Source organism: Eucalyptus grandis, chromosome 6 (assembly GCF_016545825.1).
Source record: "Eucalyptus grandis isolate ANBG69807.140 chromosome 6, ASM1654582v1, whole genome shotgun sequence".
NCBI lineage: Eukaryota > Viridiplantae > Streptophyta > Magnoliopsida > Myrtales > Myrtaceae > Eucalyptus > Eucalyptus grandis.
The window spans coordinates 19,264,079-19,284,649 of NC_052617.1; the positions used below are offsets into that span (position 1 = coordinate 19,264,079).

Consider the following 20,571-nt stretch of genomic DNA (forward strand, 5'->3'; position numbering starts at 1 on the left):
CTCACGATCACAAATGTTTAAGCTCACGAGAGACAAGTGTATGATTGAAGGTCGCCAAAACTTTGGAATTATAAATTCCACACTCCGTCTCTTACTTGCTCATCGGTCCTTGGTCTCCTTAAATACTCCTCCACTTCCAAACTAACCGTTGGACAGTATCTAGAATATAATCTTCCAATCTACCCATTGGATAGATCTGTATCTAGAAGATTTTGTAACCGTTGAGTAACAAAAGTAGAATCCGAAATTGATTTTGATTGCCCATACAAACAGAATCTTGGTTTCCATAAGTAGAGCTTCTTTGTATAGAAAGTTCTTGTCTTTAAGATCCAATTGTTAATCAATTAGATTGAGTCAATCAAATCTATCTTGATGTAGAATCCAAACCATATTACTAGCCGTTATATGTTTGGGGCTTGTGTTACGTTCTGTCAAGTTGTCTAATTTTGAACATACTTCATTCTAAATCTATTACGTTATAAACTTGTATCTCGTTGTTGACCTTGTCACGTTCTAGACTTGTGTCTCGTTCTGTATGTAAAGTTTGAGAGTGTTCTGTTGCAAGTAGAGTCCGATTGTCTTTCGTTTGAAGTAGAGTCTGAGTGTCTTCCGTCTGAAATAGACTTTACAATCTGGATGTAAGATTGAATATATTCTGCTTTTGAACAGATTTACCCTTAAGGTCTGGACATAGTCTGAATAAGTTCAACTTCAGTATATAGTATGTCTTCTGGTTCTTCTAAATATAGATCTTGATAATATCATTTACATGTTTTATCATCTGCATAATCTATTACTCAACCATTAAACACGTTAGTAGCATTTGATTTATTTTGTTATCTTCAAAACATCATAAAGGATTTCCATAACACCATTAAGTGACCATGCAAGCACGTCATCAATCAAACCAGCTTTTATTTCCGTTATTTAGTCAAGAACACCAAAATCCCTTTTCAAATAATAAACCTTGCAATTCTTATTTTTTTGTTCAAAACTTTTCGAAATAAATTCGTATGGGGTCATGTATTTGAAATCAATCTGTCAAACTTTGCACGCATCTAATTTGAAACCTCACGGTTTTATTGAGCATATAAAATTTGACGTCCAAACCCGGCACCATATTTCTTTTCTATTTCTTTGTCCAACCACCCTTTTTGGAGACAATCTTTGATAACTCCCTTTTTTTTTCTTTAAAACTTTTAGAAAGAAATTTGTACATGGACACGTACTTCAAATCAACCCATCAAATTTTGCACGCCTCTATTTCAAAACCTCACTGTTTTATTAGGCACATAAAATTTGGCATCTAAATCCGACACCTCACATTTTTCTATTTAATTGCCCATGAAATCGAGTTTTGCAATAATAATCTTTATCTACCATCAAGCAATCAATCACATAATATTGAACGTGCAAGCCATTAAAATCACGCATAAGTTTTCCACATGCCAAAAATCAACCAAATCACAAAATATACATTTTCCAGCAAGCAAGACACCAAGAACAACCACAAGACCACAACCGGCCCTCACTGGTAGAAACCGAGTCCACTCACATGTCTCCAAGATTAATTCTAGAAACATAACCAAACGAGTTTAGAAAATCCCAAAATTTAAATATGTTATAAATGACACTTAAACAAACACTTTTTATGAAGACACTTTGACCTAGATCTTTCTAGAATAGGAGAATAAATTGCTCAAATCGTTACCAAAACTGTGTCCGTGTCCAGAAATTATGTTTTCCAAAACTAGCTTGGTTCGAGGTTCAAAACTCGTCCGTTTGCTTTGAAATTTGACTATGTTGAACTTCAAAATGTGATGACAAAATTTTTTGAAGAAACTCTTTTGAAAATCGAAACCTAAGAGTTGATAAAAATCTTTTAAACATCAAAAGGTTACGGGTTCCAACACAAAACGAGATTATGCCTTGCATGCAACGAAACTGAAATTTTGTTCTTTTAAATCTAAAAATCTTGAGTAAACTATATGTCATAAATGAAGATGTTTATAACATTTTTCAAGAAGGAAGCAACCACAAAATCGTAGCACATTTTAACCCACGAAAATAGCAAATAGTGAGTGTCCAATAAATAGATTTGAAGAGAAATCCAGACTTAGCTCCTTTGAGCACATCTCTTGCAAGCTCAGTAGCCATAAACCTTCAAGAAACTCATATGCAAGACTTCCCACACATCACAACATACATGCAAGCTAAAATCCTACATAGATCTAGCTCCTATAACCCGAAAATCCACTAGATCGAGTTAAACCACCCTCATTAGCACTGATCTAACCACCCCTAAGCGTAATTAACAGCCTAATCAAAGATTAGGAGTTAACTCACGGTTTTTTACGGCAACGGGCTCACGGCAACGACGACGCGACGGCTACAAAAACACGAAACAACCACGGCTCGAATAGAGCTCAACAGCGGTGGCGTCGGCCCCTCCAAGCTCTCTGCTAAGGAGGGCTTGGCTCGGCTTGGGACTGGTTGGTGGCTGCTGGAGTTAGTGAGGGTAGCCACTGGTGGGAGCCGCTGGTGGGTGGTGCTGATGGATGATGGTGCGGCAAGAAGAGACAAAGCTGGAGTTGGTGTTCGTGGTGGATGGTGATGGAGGCGTGAGGGTGGTGGTGGAATGATGGAGCTGGCTGGTGTGGCGGTGAGTGGAGCGGCAGCAGATTGAAGGGAAGAAGGCTGGCATGGAGTGAAATGGATGGTGGGTGAGCAGTAGCAAAAAGAAGAATAAAGTTGGAGGTGCAGTGATGGAGCAACGGTAAAAATGAAAGGGGACATAACTAGATGAAATAAGGAAAGACGTGGGGGAAGGAAGGGGAAGAAAAAGGAGAAGAGGAAAGGACATGGGCAAGGGAAAAAGAAATTAGCAGAGGGGGAGAGGTTGTTCACACATGAGAGAGGGAGGGAGAAAAAGAGAGAAAATGAAAGGCTAACCAATCACAAGCTTAGGAAAAATATCTAATCATCATCACATGCCTCAAAAGTCCTCTTATGCTCACCCTCACTCCTCCAATAAAAATTTAGCTCTAATTTCTCCAATTTAAAGCCTTTTGGGGTAGAAAAATCCTAATTTTTATCCCCTCCGAATTTCCTTTCTTTTTTTTTTTTTTGTTCGAAATTCATTTTTCCCTAAAATTTCGGACTCGTCAAAAATTCGCTAAAAGATGAGACGACGTCCAATAAATAAATCGTGACACGCTCGAACGTCCGATTCCTTAAACCGAATTGAATTTTGTAGTTAAAATCGACCGAATGTGATTTTAATATGACCCAATCTACCGGTAGCTTTTAAGGGTTTTAGCGCATTTAACCCGTGGTAGATACTTTTCGATCCACATTTGTGCATCTTTGAATCGTAGACGACCCTCGGTTGTCATAAAATCACGAGAGTTCAATTACGTGTCTTGAATATAAGATCGATAGAAAATCGGTTTACTGTTGTTCGACGCGAATAACGTAATTGTGTGGAACCACCCGCAATTCGACTTCGTAATTCCATCGAATCGACTTATATTCATTCACTAATTGATTTATAACGGTGTCGTATTAACCCTTACTGATCATTATGGTCGAGCGGTCGATTTCTAATCAAATTTTCTAGTCTGTCGCGTTTATATCTCTTAACAGCCTCACCTAATAGATTAGTTAACTCGCGAGTGATTAGTTCTTAGTAAAATAACCATAAGCACGTTGATGAAATAACCATTTCATATATTCGAAATATGGGCCAAATGTCGGGATGTCACACCCATTATGAGATAGAGAGCATCTAGAGAAAGTGGGGAGTGAGATCAGGGAAGTTTACGTGAAGTAATTCATTAGGCATAATACCAAGGCAAGCATTTCATACATGCGTCCTTGACAGAGATGGCCACACACCACGTACCCACGACGGCTTTTGCTTTCGGCCTTCTAGGTGGGTGCTCGCTCTCAACCGCCTCCTACTAACTCTTGATCTTCATCGTCAATATTTCCTAAAGCTACTTTTAAAATACGCCCTACTCATCATGGTTGCATGCGCTCCCTCTCAATCTTTTAAGTGATTATTGACCCGGTTAACAAGCAAAAGTTTTCTTCCGTCACTTCTTTTGTACACGAGTTAGACAAGGGACTGTCGGTCTCGAACATGTGAGTAAATTAACAATGCCTTGAGGGGACGAGGCCTCCATACTAGCTAAATTACGACAAGTCACCAATGACACTCCATAAATCCTTGGCATTGATTCCTATTGCTTTGGTCAAAGAACAAGAACTTTGAGCACGAGTCCAACAGCTTACCCTGAAAGAAGATAAATGACTTCTTTTAATTGTTTTGCAGGCAACGTCGATTCCCTCATAACCTTTCTTGCTCCTCTGTAAGTTATATCATCTGCCTTTGTTCACTTACAGTACAAAAACTGAGATAAAATAATAATGAGTTACTTGGGTCATACTAAGCTACTTGGTTTGATGGTATGTGTGGCAGGCCCACTTTCTATGGAATTTACAAGAGAAAATCGACGCAAAGGTTTCAGCCAATCCCAACATGGTGTCGCTCTTGAGTGCCATGCTTTTGTTGTACTACGGATTAGTTAAGAAGGATACTCTCCTCATCACCATCAATGGAATTGGCTGCGTTATCACAGCTGCTTATGTGGCTGCTTACCTCGTCTATGTTAGCAAAAGGTGACTGATTCACTTTATCACGTTTCCAAATGCAATATTTTGGTTACGGTTTAATTTACCATAGCTTTTCTTCCGTTCATCATTCTGTTTTTTACTTGCTACTATTATTGACTTCATTCCCTAAGCTCGTTACTGAAATAAAACGAAAATATATGGATGGGCAAAGAAAAGTCATAAAAACCAGGAGTGTGGAGTTCATGCCAATAACTCTATCGATCTTCCTCACACTCGGTGCAATCGTGTGGTTTTTAAAAAGAGAGCCTAAAGCCAAACATGTCTCAAACATAACTCTAAAGTTGCCAATTTATTCTCAAATATTTGTAGCTCATTGGCTGACTAGACCGTCGAGCTTGTGCACATCACGTGCATGTTTCGTGCATTTATGCGCGTGACGAGAGTAGCCTTAAATTTATTTTGTCATATTCAAAACATCATACGGGATTTCCCTAACAAAAAGGAGCAAAGCGCGCACGGATTATTGGATGGATTTGCATGACATTCTCTCTAGGCATATTTGTTGCTCCATTATGCATCCTGGTGGGTGAGAAATTAATTAAATCTGATGAAATTTGGAAGCATGCACATTTATAGACAATTCACACGCATTGACATGCATATTCATATGCTAATTCCATCATTAGGTAAAAGTATACATCTTTTTAATGTTAGCAAAAGGTGACCGACTCACTTTATCACTTTTCCAAATGTAATATTTTTGCAGGCAATGTCGTTTCCCTCATAACCTTTCTTGCTCCTCTGTAAGTTATATCATCTGCCATTGTTCACTTACAGTACAAAAACTGAGATAAAATAATAATGAGCTACTTGGGTCATACTAAGCTACTTGGTTTGATGGTATGTGTGGCAGGCCCACTTTCTATGGAATTTATAAGAGAAAATCGACGCAAAGGTTTCAGTCAATCCCATACGCAGTGTCGCTCTTGAGTGCGATGCTTCTACTATATTACGGAGTAGTTAAGAAGGATACCCTCCTCATCACCACCAATGGAATTGGCTGCGTTATCACGGCTGCTTATGTGCCTGCTTACCTCGTCTATGTTAGCAAAAGGTGACCAACTCACTTTATCACGTTTTCAAATGCAATATTTTGGTTATGGTTTAATTTACCATAGCTTTTCTTCCGTTCATCATTCTATTTTATACTTACTACTATTATTGACTTCATTCCCTAAGCTCGTTACTGAAACAAAACGAACATATATGGATGGGCAGAGAAACTCATAAAAACCAGGAGTGTGGAGTTCATGTCAATAACTCTATCAATCTACCTCACACTCGGGGCAATCATGTGGTTTTTCAAAAGAGAGCCTAAAGCCTAACATGTCTCAAACATAATTCTAAAGTTGCCAATTTAATCTCAAATATTTGTAGCTCATTGGCTGACTAGACCATCGAGCTTGTGCACATCACGTGCATGTTTCGTGCATTTATGCGTGTGACGTGAGTAGCCTTTAATTTATTTTGTCATATTCAAAACATCATAAGGGATTTCCCTAACAAAAAGGAGCAAAGCGCGCACGGATTATTGGATGGATTTGCATGACATTCTCTCTAGGCATATTTATTGCTCCATTATGCATCTTGGTGGGTGAGAAATTAATTAAATCTGATGAAATTTGGACGCATTGACATGCATATTCATACGCTAATTCCATCATTAGGTAGCAGTATACATCTTTTTAATGTTAGCAAAAGGTAACCGACTCACTTTATCACTTTTCAAAATGCAATATTTTTGCAGGCAACGTCGTTTCCCTCATAACCTTTCTTGCTCCTCTGTAAGTTATATCATCTGCCATTGTTCACTTACAGTACAAAAACTGAGATAAAATAATAATGAGCTACTTGGGTCATACTAAGCTACTTGGTTTGATGGTATGTGTGGCAGGCCAACTTTCTATGGAATTTACAAGAGAAAATCAACGCAAAGGTTTCAGTCAATCCCATACGTGGTGTCGCTCTTGAGTGCGATGCTTCTACTATATTACCGAGTAGTTAAGAAGGATACCCTCCTCATCACCACCAATGGAATTGGCTGCGTTATCACGGCTGTTTATGTGGCTACTTACCTCGTCTATGTTAGCAAAAGGTGACCGACTCACTTTATCACGTTTCCAAATGCAATATTTTGGTTACGATTTAATTTACCATAGCTTTTCTTCCGTTCATCATTCTGTTTTTTACTTGCTACTATTATTGACTTCATTCCCTAAGCTCGTTACTGAAACAAAACGAAAATATATGGATAGGCAGAGAAAAGTCATAAAAACCAGGAGTGTGGAGTTCATGCCAATAACTCTATCGATCTTCCTCACACTCGGTGCGATGGTGTGGTTTTTCCAAAGAGAGCCTAAAGCCTAACATGTCTCAAACATAACTCTAAAGTTGCCAATTTAATCTCAAATATTTGTAGCTCATTAGCTGACTAGACCATCGAGCTTGTGCACATCACGTGCATGTTTCGTGCATTTATGCGCGTGACGTGAGTAGCCTTTAATTTATTTTGTTATATTCAAAACATCATAAGGGATTTCCCTAACAAAAAGGAGCAAAGCACGCACGGATTATTGGATGGATTTGCATGACATTCTCCCTAGGTATATTTGTTGCTCCATTATGCATCCTGGTGGGTGAGAAATTAATTAAATCGGACGAAATTTGGAAGCATGCACATTTATAGACAATTCACACGCATTGACATGTATATTCATACGCCAATTCCATCATTAGGTAGCAGTATACATCTTTTTAATGTTAGCAAAAGGTGACCGACTCACTTTATCACTTTTCTAAATGCAATATTTTTGCAGGCAACGTCGTTTCCCTCATAACCTTTCTTGCTCCTCTGTAAGTTATATCATCTGCCATTGTTCACTTACAGTACACAAACTGAGATAAAATAATAATGAGCTACTTGGGTCATACTAAGCTACTTGGTTTGATGGTATGTGTGGCAGTTCCACTTTCTATGGAATTTACAAGAGAAAATCCATGCAAAGGTTTCAGTCAATCCCATACGCGGTGTCGCTCTTGAGTGCGATGCTTCTACTATATTACAGAGTAGTTAAGAAGGATACCCTCCTCATCACCACCAATGGAATTGGCTGCGTTATCACGGCTGCTTATGTGCCTGCTTACCTCGTCTATGTTAGCAAAAGGTGACCGACTCACTTTATCACGTTTTCAAATGCAATATTTTGGTTACGGTTTAATTTACCATAGCTTTTCTTCCATTCATCATTCTATTTTATACTTGCTACTATTTTTGACTTCATTCCCTAAGCTCGTTACTGAAACAAAACGAACATATATGGATGGGCAGAGAAACTCATAAAAACCAGGAGTGTGGAGTTCATGTCAATAACTCTATCGATCTACCTCACACTCGGTGCAATGGTGTGGTTTTTCAAAGAGAGCCTAAAGCCTAACATGTCTCAAACATAACTCTAAAGTTGCCAATTTAATCTCAAATATTTGTAGCTCATTGGCTAACTAGACCATCGAGCTTGTGCACATCACGTCCATGTTTCGTGGATTTATGCGCCCGATGTAAGTAGCCTTTAATTTATTTTGTCATATTCAAAACATCATAAGGGATTTCCCTAACAAAAAGGAGCAAAGCGCGCACGGATTATTGGATGGATTTGCATGACATTCTCTCTAGGCATATTTGTTGCTCCATTATGCATCATAGTGGGTGAGAAATTAATTAAATCTGATGAAATTTGGACGTATTGACATGCATATTCATACGCTAATTCCATCAGTAGGTAGCAGTATACATCTTTTTAATGTTAGCAAAAGGTGACCGACTCACTTTATCACTTTTCTAAATGCAATATTTTTGCAGGCAACGTCATTTCCCTCATAACCTTTCTTGCTCCTCTGTAAGTTATATCATCTGCCATTGTTCACTTACAGTACAAAAACTGAGATAAAATAATAATGAGCTACTTGGGTCATACTAAGCTACTTGGTTTGATGGTATGTGTGGCAGGCCAACTTTCTATGGAATTTACAAGAGAAAATCAACGCAAAGGTTTCAGTCAATCCCATACGCGGTGTCGCTCTTGAGTGTGATGCTTCTACTATATTACGGAGTAGTTAAGAAGGATACCCTCCTCATCACCACCAATGGAATTGGATGCGTTATCATGGCTGCTTATGTGGCTACTTACCTCGTCTATGTTAGTAAAAGGTGACCGACTCACTTTATCACGTTTCCAAATGCAATATTTTGATTACGGTTTAATTCACCATAGCTTTTCTTCCGTTCATCATTCTGTTTTTTACTTGCTACTATTATGCTCGTTACTGAAACAAAACGAAAATATATGGATGGGCAGAGAAAAGTCATAAAAACCAGGAGTGTGGAGTTCATGCCAATAACTCTACTGATCTTCCTCACACTCGGTGCAATGGTGAGGTTTTTCCAAAGAGAGCCTAAAGCCTAACATGTCTCAAACATAACTCTAAAGTTGCCAATTTAATCTCAAATATTTGTAGCTCATTGGCTGACTAGACCATCGAGCTTGTGCACATCACGTGCATGTTTCGTGCATTTATGCACGTGACGTGAGTAGCCTTTAATTTATTTTGTCATATTCAAAACATCATAAGGGATTTACCTAACAAAAAGGAGCAAAGCGCGCACGCTTTATTGGATGGATTTGCATGACATTCTCTCTAAGCATATTTGTTGCTCCATTATGCATCCTGGTGGGTGAGAAATTAATTAAATCTGACGAAATTTGGAAGAATGTACATCTATTGACAATTCACACGCATTGACATGCATATTCATACGCTAATTCCATCATTAGGTAGCAGTATACATCTTTTTAATGTTAGCAAAAGGTGACCGACTCACTTTATCACTTTTCCAAATGCAATATTTTTGCAAGCAACGTCGTTTCCCTCATAACGTTTCTTGCTCCTCTATAAGTTATATCATCTGCCATTGTTCACTTACAGTACAAAAACTGAGATAAAATAATAATGAGCTACTTGGGTCATACTAAGCTACTTGGTTTGATGGTATGTGTGGCAGGCCCACTTTCTATGGAATTTACAAGAGAAAATCAACGCAAAGGTTTCAGTCAATCCCATACGCAGTGTCGCTCTTGAGTGCGATGCTTCTACTATATTACGGAGTAGTTAAGAAGGATACCCTCCTCATCACCACCAATGGAATTGGCTGCGTTATCACGGCTGCTTATGTGCCTGCTTACCTCGTCTATGTTAGCAAAAGGTGACCGACTCACTTTATCACGTTTCCAAATGCAATATTTTGGTTACGATTTAATTTACAATAGCTTTTCTTCCGTTCATCATTCTGTTTTATACTTACTACTATTATTGACTTCATTCCCTAAGCTCGTTATTTAAATAAAACGAAAATATATGGATGGGCAAAGAAAAGTCATAAAAATCAGGAGTGTGGAGTTCATGCCAATAACTCTATTGATCTTCCTCACACTCGGTGTAATCGTGTGGTTTTTCCAAAGAGAGCCTAAAGCATAACATGTCTCAAACATAACTCTAAAGTTGCCACTTTAATCTCAAATATTTGTAGCTCATTGGCTGACTAGACCATCGAGCTTGTGCATGGCACGTGCATCTTTCATGCATTTATGCGCGTGACGTGAGTGGCCTTTAATTTATTTTGTCATCTTCAAATCATCATAAGGGATTTCCCTAACAAAAAGGAGCAAAGCGCGCACGGATTATTGGATGGATTTGCATGACATTCTCTCTAGGCGTATTTGTTGCTACACTATGCATCTTGGTGGATGAGAAATTAATTTAATCTAACAAAATTTGGAAGCATGTACATTTATAGACAATTCACACGCATTGACACGCATAGTCATAGCAGTATACATTTTTTTAATGTTAACAAAAGGTGACCGACTCACTTTATCACTTTTCCAAATGCAATATTTTTGTTATGGTTTAATTTACGATAGCTTTTGTTCCGTTCATTCTTCTGTTTTACACTTGCTACTTTTATTAACTTCATTCCCTAAGCTCGTTACTAAAATAGAACCAAAATATATCGATGGGCAGAGAAAATTCATAGAAAGCAAGAGCGTGGAGTTCATGTCAATAACTCTATCGATCTTCCTCACACTCAGTGCAATCGTGTGGTTCTTCTATGGCTTTCTCTTTAAACACTTCTTCATTACTATAAGTGGAAACCTTTCGACCCCACAATCCTTATTTCATTTCAACATATCTTGCTTTGTATCTGCTTAATGTATCTATACACGATACAGGTGCCAAACGTGTTGAGATTTGTATTGGGAGGGGTTCAGATGGTGCTTTATGCAATATACATGAAGAACGCGGAGAAAGTGGTAGTGGAGCCTAATTTGCAACTGCAGGATTTAAGGGAAGAAATCATCGACGTCATGAAGCTGAGCGCAGGTGCATGTCCAGAACTTAACCCAGTGTTAGCTGAACAGTTGAAGGACATCCTCAAAGATAGTGTCACGTGCGTCTTTCGTACATTTATGCACGTGAGGTTAGTAGCCTTTGATTTATTTTATCATCTTCAAAACATCATAAATGATTTCCCTAACAAAAATGAGCAAAGCGCGCACGGATTATTAGATGGATTTGCATGACATTCTCTCTAGGCATATTTGTTGCTCCATTATGCATCCTGGTGGGTGAGAAATTAATTAAATTTGACGAAATTTGGAAGCATGTACATTTATAAACAATTCACATGCATTGACATGCATATTCATACGCTAACTCCATCATTAGGTAACAATATACATCTTTTTAATGTTAACAAAATGTGATTGACTCACTTTATCACTTTTCCAAATGCAATATTTTTGTTATGGTTTAATTTACGATAGCTTTTGTTCCGTTCATCCTTCTGTTTTACAGTTACTACTATTATTGACTCCATTCCCTAAGCTCATTATTGAAATAGAATGAAAATATATGGATAGGTAGAGAAAAGTCATAAAAACTAGGAGTGTGGAGTTCATGCCAATAACTCTATCGATCTTCCTCACACGCGGTGCAATCGTGTGGTTCTTCTATGGCTTTCTCCTTAAAGACTTCCTCATTGCTGTAAGTGGAAACCTATCGACCCCACAATCCTTATTTCATTCCAACAAATCTTGCTTTGTATTTGCTTAATGTATCTATACACGACATAGGTGCCAAAGGTGTTAAGATTTGTATTGGGAAAAGTTCAGATGGTGCTTTACGCAATATATAGGAAGAACGCAAAGAAAGTGGTAGTGGAGCCTAATTTGCAACTGCATAAATTAAGGGAAGAGATCATTGACGTCGTGAAGCTGCACAGTTGAAGGACGTCCTCAAAGATAGTGTCACACGCATCTTTCGTGCATTTATGCACATAACTTTAGTAGCCTTTGATTTATTTTATCATCTTCAAAACATCATAAATGATTTCCCTAACAAACAGGAGCAAAGAGGACTTAGTAGAGCAGTCGACGAAGGAGGAGCCGAAGGCGGACTAGCCGCATCCGCTAGAGCACTCGTGGACTTTATGGTTCAACAACCCTGCCGCGAAATCGAAGCAAATGGCTTAGGGTGCCTCCATGTGCCCAATAAATACTTTCTCTACCGTCGAAGAATTCTAGAGGTGAGAAAGTTTTTGCGTTTTTCTCTCGAATTTTGGGAACCCAGTTCTAGAGTCGATTGAGTTGTGGTTGGGTTGTTCGCATGGATTATTGGATAGATTTGCATGACATTCTCTCTAGGCGTATTTGTTGCTCCACTATGCATCTTGGTGGGTGAGAAATTAATTAAATTCTGACGAAATTTGGAAGGATGTACATTTATAAACAATTCACATGCATTGACATGCATATTCATATGCAAATTCCATCATTAGGTAACAATATACATCTTTTTAATGTTAGCAAAAGGTGACCGACTCACTTTATCACTTTTCCAAATGCAATATTTTTGTTATGGTTTAATTTACAATAGCTTTTGTTCTGTTCATCCTTCTTTTTTACACTTGCTACTATTATTGACTTCATTCCCTAAGCTCGTTACTGAAATAGAACCAAAATATATGGATGAGCAGAGAAAAGTCATAAAAACCAGGAGTGTGGAGTTCATGCCAATAACTCTATCGATCTTCCTCACACTCGGTGCAATCGTGTGGTTCTTCTATGACTTTCTCCTTTAAGACTTATTCATTGCTGTAACTGGCAACCTGTCGACCCCACAATCCTTATTTCATTCCAACAAATCTTGCTTTGTATCTGCTTAATATATCTATACACGACACAGGTGCCAAACGTGTTGGGATTTGTATTGGGAGGGGTTCAGATAGTGCTTTACGCAATATACTGGAAGAACGCAAAGAAAGTGATAGTGGAGCCTAATTTGCAGCTGCAGGAATTAAGGAAAGAAATCATTGATGTCGTGAAGCTGAGCGCAACCGCATGTCTAGAACTTAAGCCGGTGTTAGCTGCACAATTGAAGGACATCCTCAAAGATGGTGTCAGTGAAGATGAACAAATCGTTGAGATGCCTTCCCAAACGATAAAGGCATGAATTGCGTCTCATGCGCGAAAGCTTTACCGGTGCAGTGTCCTGGGTAGCACCATACCTATGTATGATGCAAGAATACTTGTGTCGTTTAGTCAATTATCTGCTCCCTCGCCCCCGCCCTCCCCCCCTCTCCTCCAACAGGAATCCGGGTCTGCATGTATCACCTATTTGTACTTATTTATGAGTCGATATGAAACTGATAAGTTACATTAATGCCACGCATTGCACCGAAGTTTAACACCCAGGAGGACGTGAATGATGTTCTTTTCCTCGGGCTACAGTAGGAACCCAATCAGTCAATTCCAGGACAACTTTTGGCGTGTTCCTACTTCATAAACAATCAGTGCTCAATTCAACAAGATCATTAACTCGGAAGCATATTCTGCAACTTTTTCGGTCTGTTGGAGATCACTAAAGCAATTAAAGAAAAAAATGCTATCTTACTTTTGTAAATCAAGTGGGCCAAGTTTATTCTCCATATCGGACGCTAAAAAGAAGGAAGGCATGAAGTAGACGCATATGGTTAGGCAAAACATCCAAAGGACACCTAAAAGCACGTCAGTTTGAAGCCACAGCACCCCTGATACTGCAGAGAGGTATGTGAGGATCGCAGTTTTGAGACAAAAGTAGTAGCTTCGATGGATGGACGGACAACACAAGTGGTGTATCAGATACAAAGTTCTAGATCCCAAATTGCGCCCAGTGTCACAACTGCTTTTAGGAGGGAAAAAGCATCACATCTTGTAAAGATCATAACTAAATGATTTCCGATGGCTTGTCTAGTCTACTAAACAGGACTAGTCTGGCTAAATGCACTGTATGTTTGTTGCCACAGACTTGTAGTCGTCAACAATAAAGCCTGGCTATGGCAATGATACGAACAAGTGCAGCTTAGAAATAAATGAAAAGCGGCAAGCATCTGGAAATAAGCCCCCCAGACCTTAATTCCACCTTTCACATATATTTATGAAGGTGGAACACGCTGCAGCCAAGAGACACCTTCATTCAGAACACTGGAAACATACACTACATCGAGCCTCAATCACATTAGTTGGAGTGTCAACACATGTTTCCCCGTTCAACAATTGCAAATGCATAATATGCACTGGAATCAATCAAATGGAGAACCACCCCTTTTCATGGTGGTATTAGCACTTTATCACCCTTCAAAAAAGAGAAACGATAAAGAAAAGCCCCATCTCACGGGCTTCTCCTTTAGCTCAAAAATGCCCAACCTGGATATGGGCACTCATATTTCCATCCGGGTCCAGCGTATCTTATGCAATGTAGCCATAACCCCTCTTCATGTTCCTCATATCTGACATTCAAGAATTGATCACAGAAGAGAAACAAAGGAAAAAAGTGTCAAAATATGGGAAGGACTAAGAGATGTGATGTAAATCTTTGTATTTGGTACACAAGCAAATCCCCTATAGAATCAGATAGATCATTTACAATACTGATGCAAGCAAAAGACAAAGACCAAATCCTAAATGCTTTTAACCCAAATATCAAGAGGGGATAAATTTCAAAAGGCGCCTTCATAGACCCCTTTGCTAAGGTCTCTTGCCATCTTTATCACATGGCACATCATGCAAGGCTGTATGGTCAATAGCATGTATGGTGTCATGAGTAAGACAAGAGCACCTAAACAGAGGATTCACTTCAGCATATCACCTCGTCGAAATAAAAGTTACCTCCTCAAGTTTATGCTTAGCCGTCTATAACCAGAATCTTACCTTGTACCATCAAATGAATAGGAACCATCATTTTAGCCCCCCAAACTTGTCATTTTTTATATGATTTTAAGTCTTAACTTATACTGAAACCAGGGGAGTAAGTAGATCGAATCACAAACGTTTCTCTGTGTCTCCTTTTTTTTATAATCATTTTATATTTTTGTTAACAAACTGTAAAATGCCTACTGCAGGGGATGATCTCTACCAATATGGGTCCAATTTAGCGAAAGAAGACCTGCCAGTTTCCTTTTTTTATCATCATTCAGTTTGAGGATCAAATTAGAAAATCAAGATTTCAGAGAATAAACAGCAATTAGACCAGAAAAGAGAAGCTAATTGTCAGTACCCTGTTGGAGCCAAATTTGGACAATGAGTGCACATGGGATCAATGCTGAAATTTTTGCTGCAAGTTTCTTCACAATCGTCAACATACGTATTATTTGTTTCTGGAATCAATGATTTGCCCGCAGCTCTATCGGCACTCATTCCTACATCTGAGCGATTATCAACATATTCAGACAGGTAAAGCATGTCGTTGGCAATTGGATGTCCTGAATACTGCAAGTGAACTCTTATCTACACCACAGAAAAGTGAAGAGAGCAGGGAGGGAGAGCATTAAACATTGAAGACATTTAAAACCAAATGATAAGGAAAGAAAATAGTCCTAAAGGCCCCTTATATCTATCATTCCAATGAAGACCCATAACTTTTCAGCCGAAATAAGAAAAGATGGAAGGCGCATACACCTAATAATATGGACATAGCTCAAAAAAGAAAATGATATAGCTAGAGATCAGAAAAAGGCAAATACATCCTGATCATCCCAAATTCTTTACAAAACAAGCAAACAAGAAGGTGTATACGTTTTTCACCAAAAAAAAAAAAGGTGTATACGTTAGAAATGAGGGGAAGCTCATCATAACCCAAAGCTTCCCAAAAAGGACCAGGCTGAGCAAATAGCTATCACATGATGCAAATACTATGAAAAGCAAAACACGCATCCATGCAAGCACGCAGCCTCTATTAAGAAACTGAAGAGATTTCCTGTTCTTTCCATATGCTAAACATTGTCTCATTTCACTTAGCTTCTAGGGATCCTTACTTGATGAGTCTGTCCGGTAACTGGTTCACACAAGACAATAATGTGAGTCCAATTGCTGCCAATCCTTGTAAATTTTGTAGAAGCAGTCTTTCCTTTTGTAGGTGTATCTTGACAAGAGTCACCTGCCTGCCCAATCAAATTGGACATTGGGACTGACTTTTCCTACTTAATGAAGCAATGGGATACTTATCTACACCAATCTTAAGCTCCTTCAGGATAGACACTGACAATTAACTAAAACTCACCTCAACCGTGCTTCTTCCTTCTCGAGGATTATAATATATGCTAATATCAACTAGCAGCTGAAGGAAAAAAAAAAAGATTATATGTTACAGGACCAATGGAGAAATATTGCATGTGCTTTCACTTGCAACTCAAACTGTAATGCACTGTATCCAAGAATAGTGAGCTGAATTTCAGTGAGATTAAAACTAAGATTTCTTGAATTAATTAAGACAAGTTGAAGGTGAACTTTTCAAAATTATGAGTGTCATTCTTTTGTATGGCAAAACAATGTAATCATGCAGGGCAAAGAATAGAATAAAGTACAAAAATCACTCATACCGGACATAATCTATTATTGATAGGAAGTGGATGCTTGTTAATGTGAAATATCAAACCCTGCTCTGATTGCCATGAGTTAGTGTGACTAGATCTTAACAGGAACTAAAAGGCCCTTATATATGTCTTGCTTGCTACTTCCTTCTTTGCACTGTACTCTTCCTTACCAACTTATAAAAGCATACCTCTTTCTCTGGAAATGTCCCAACCACCTTTGCAATATACTGTTTCTGCACCATTCCACCTTCAATCTGCAATTATTATATTCCCAAACGATCACACCATTTTGTTTATTTAGAATATGATCTTTTCAGTACCTAATGAATCCCAATTTCAAATGGTTATATGGCAGGAAGCACTTCAGATTGTGGCAAAATCCGTAAGCATCAAAAAGTAACAGCATATCGTTACTGCTCACAGATATAAAAGTTGACAGTTCAAAGTAAAACCACAGAACACTATTCTAAAGGCCTCAAGCCTTGGGTATTTATTGTTCTAGTAAAACAAGCGTTAGATACATAAGGATGCCTATATGCATTATCCACACATGAAGAAATTTTCTGCTGCAGGACCTAGGAATCCACTTTCTAATAAAATTAGGGAAAATGAAACTAGAAGTTGCCAAAAGTTATGCATAGCGCTCACTTTAGTGCCAAAAGTTTTTTTTCAGATTATTTAAGTGCCGTTTTTCTAAAAAGCCAATCACTTAAGTGTCAACTTCGATTTACATCACCAGAAATCTGACGTGGCCATATTTCATTAATTTTTCAACCCTATGTGGCTCATCAACATGCCCAGTTAGCATATAACCTCTAAACAATGTCATGCAGCAGGTTAAAAAGTGATCACTTTGGCGTTGGTTGTTGTAAAAACATGATTACAACTTGCCACAAAGATAAATGGTTACCACTCAAATTAAATGTTGCCAAAACTGCAAAGTGACTCTCACCTGTTGCCTGAAAAGATCAGCTTTTGTGGCATTTTGGGCCAAGATAAGGAGCCCCGAGACAAGGCAATCCAATCTATGAACCGCTATCATGTCAAAGAAAAGTCGTGTAGCCAGAGTTTCTAGAGGAAATGCAACACATAAGACATCGCTGGATAACCAGAATGTCATTTTCGAGAAAGGTAAATGGCAGTTGATCATATAAAAACATCAAAACCCATGAAAAACATTGTCCTTGCATGATTATGAAGATGCTTTCAAAGGGCTCCATGGATACGAAACAAAGGGGCCAATCCATGCTCAGCTTGAAGTATGCCAACGACGGTATTCTTGCGATACTGGCCACATGGGTGCACCTAAAAATAAGTGGAAGAAGTCACATTAAATGCAATGCTAAAGAAGAGGAGATGAGTCCATACAAGTGATTCAATCTCCTGTAGGCGAGATCGCATGTAAAGACTTTCAGATCGAAAAGCAAAGAAAGAGATTAAAAACTGAAGGCAACAGATCTCCTATAACAGACCCAATTCACATCAAAAGAATATAGCAGTTCGTTGCAGTGGATATCAACGCTATTAGAGTAGTAAAGATCATTCTCGAAACCACATGACGAGTTATAAAGTGCAACACAACACTCTTTCACATCCACATCTATGCCAAAGGAGGGGCGTAATGCAATATCCCAACGTGACAGAGGCACGGAGGAGCACAGAGACTAGTATGCTCACTCATCAGCAATTAGCAGGGACAAAACATCAGCGAATAGCAGGCGAGTCACTGGGACAGAGGCGGGCTTGCGGACAGTCACAACGTCGGGCTCTTCAACAAGCACAGGGACGTCAGAGGCCATCACAGGAGGTTCATGCCTACAACCTTTGCCGCATCAATCAAGCAGCTAGACAAATGAAGCTAATAGCAGCAAACGGAAGGAGGGAAACAAGGCAGAAGAAGATGAAGGTGGCTACGATTGAGGACGATGGAAATTACAGCAACCTGTGTAAGAAGTGGTTAATCTTCTGGGAGGGTCTGAGAATGTAAGAAACGGGGACAGTCTCTCCGTCGACTTGAATGCGCCCGCATTGAACAGCGCTCACCTAAATGCGATAGCGGGTAGGCTGCAGACATAAACACGACCGAACCATGACCAAGAAACGGTGGCATGGAATAGCCGAAACGCAGAATCAAGAGAAGAGAGAGAGGAGATTGAAGGAGGTACATAGTAGTCGTAAGGTCTGCCTTTGAACTCCTGGGCGAAGAAATCAACGACGGTCTTGCCTGCCCATCGATTCTTGACCTGTGGGTCATCAGAAGTCGAGATGAGAAGGCTGAAAGTAGGAGGCTTGGGGAGAGAGGAAGAGAGAGAGGGAAGGGAAGGACGGACATGAGAGATGAATTCGAAGTAGTAGGGCCGGACGAGACGTCTCCCTGGCACAGAAGAAAGTCGCTGCAACGGTCAGAACTTCACTTTGTTCACAAATCTCAATCAGCGGTTCCATAGTCGTTGATCGATCAATTACCCTTGCGAAAAATGTAATCTTGACGTTCCGGTGGGTTCGCCGGGGTCTGCCATGCAATCTCCATCTCATCTCCCCTCTCTCTTCTCTCTCTCTCTCCCTCCCCCTCGCGGCCTACATCCTTCCCATACGATCATCGGGGGGTTTGATTTTTGTCTCCTTATTTCTTTTTGTGCACAAAGGAGAAACTTGTCGCCACCTAACCTCGGCTGCACCATCTACGATTTGCCTAATGGATTACTAAACCTAAACTCTCTCAAGCTCATACCAATTTATGACTTAGTTCAAATTCTTAATTTTTTTTTTTTAATTAAGAGTCGCCACTAATATATTTTTTGTGGATTAATTAAAAACCAAATAAAGTAATGAGAGATTGAAATTGGGTACGAAAACTTTATTACACTAGATTTCTCTAATACCCTTTTGATACCATTCTTTTTTTTTTTTTTTTTAATATCTTTGCAAGTAGTCCGGATTGGTTTTAGCTTAATTCATTATCATGCAATGGGATGATCACACGGATGCACAATCAAATGAATTGTACCAAAAGAATTAAACACACAAAACAAGTAATTATTTTATTTTATTTTATTGGATTTTCTCTTATCTTGAAATTGGAATTCTACTATATAACGTGCACTTTAATTAGATGATCTAACTTTATTAACAAGCAATTTCTAATTAAATGAACCTAATATGCAAATTATTTGACATGCACATAATATTTTTGTATTTTTTATTGAAATTCGTAATAAAAAAACTTAATTAAACTATCTAAAATGAATAATTTTCCAATCCATTTTAGGGATTAATTTGACTTAAACCTTATCATATCTCAGAAAACTATTTTTTTTAAAAATAAGATTATTAAAATATGCAAACGTTATCTAGGACCCTATCTATGAAAAAAAATGTTATTTAGATCCTATTCTAATATGTTCCAAAATTATCTAAACATGCAATCCTATTCAAACTAGATAATGCTACCATGAAATCCTATATATCCTAACGTGCAATCTAAAAAAATGCAATCCTAATTTATGAAATCATCATATCCGAAACACGATTTGGTTTTTTTTCGTGTTTTTCAAAACAAGCAATTTCCAAATAAGCATTCTATTCAAGCCACTCGGGATATTTATCAAACGAACGACTAAAATAATTGAAAAAATAATTCATTATCTCAAAGTTAAATTAACGATTATTTTAACCCTAAACATCATAACAGTCAAGGAAAATCAAAATAATTAAACATGTGTGAAGGTAAAAGGGAAAAGGGAAAGGTACCGTGTGATCATAAAGGTCGAGTGACTTTTGGTAAAAAAATACAAAATTTCACGAAAATGATTGTTTCTTCCCTCCAAACTACACAGTGTGTAGTTGTCGACTACCTTTGGTACCGAAAAAAAGTGCCAAGTGCTTATGTTGATTCTCCAGGATTCGATGTG

The 20,571-nt window shown here is 38.5% G+C and overlaps 1 protein-coding gene across 4 annotated transcripts; it reads right to left on the reverse strand.

Moving 5' to 3' along the window:
- Positions 1–13,847: 13,847 nt before the first annotated feature.
- On the reverse strand, positions 13,848–19,234 carry LOC104448796 (RNA pseudouridine synthase 7). Of its 4 annotated transcripts, XM_010062704.3 has the most exons (12): positions 19,127–19,232; positions 18,991–19,034; positions 18,826–18,903; positions 18,603–18,703; positions 18,388–18,475; positions 17,887–17,965; positions 17,613–17,695; positions 16,849–16,914; positions 16,348–16,404; positions 16,103–16,228; positions 15,346–15,575; positions 13,848–14,578 (listed from the first exon to the last, which is right to left on the reverse strand). In XM_010062704.3, the coding sequence occupies exons 1-12, from the start codon at positions 19,188–19,190 to the stop codon at positions 14,476–14,478; spliced, it is 1,119 nt and encodes a 372-aa protein (XP_010061006.2). In that variant the 5' UTR covers positions 19,191–19,232; the 3' UTR covers positions 13,848–14,475. The 4 variants fall into 4 exon arrangements, with proteins under 4 accessions (XP_010061006.2, XP_010061004.2, XP_039172166.1 ...); XM_010062702.3 differs by lacking the exons at positions 18,388–18,475; positions 18,603–18,703 and having other exon boundaries at positions 16,103–16,264; positions 19,127–19,233; XM_039316232.1 differs by lacking the exons at positions 18,388–18,475; positions 18,603–18,703.
- Between the last annotated feature and the right edge of the window lie 1,337 nt (positions 19,235–20,571).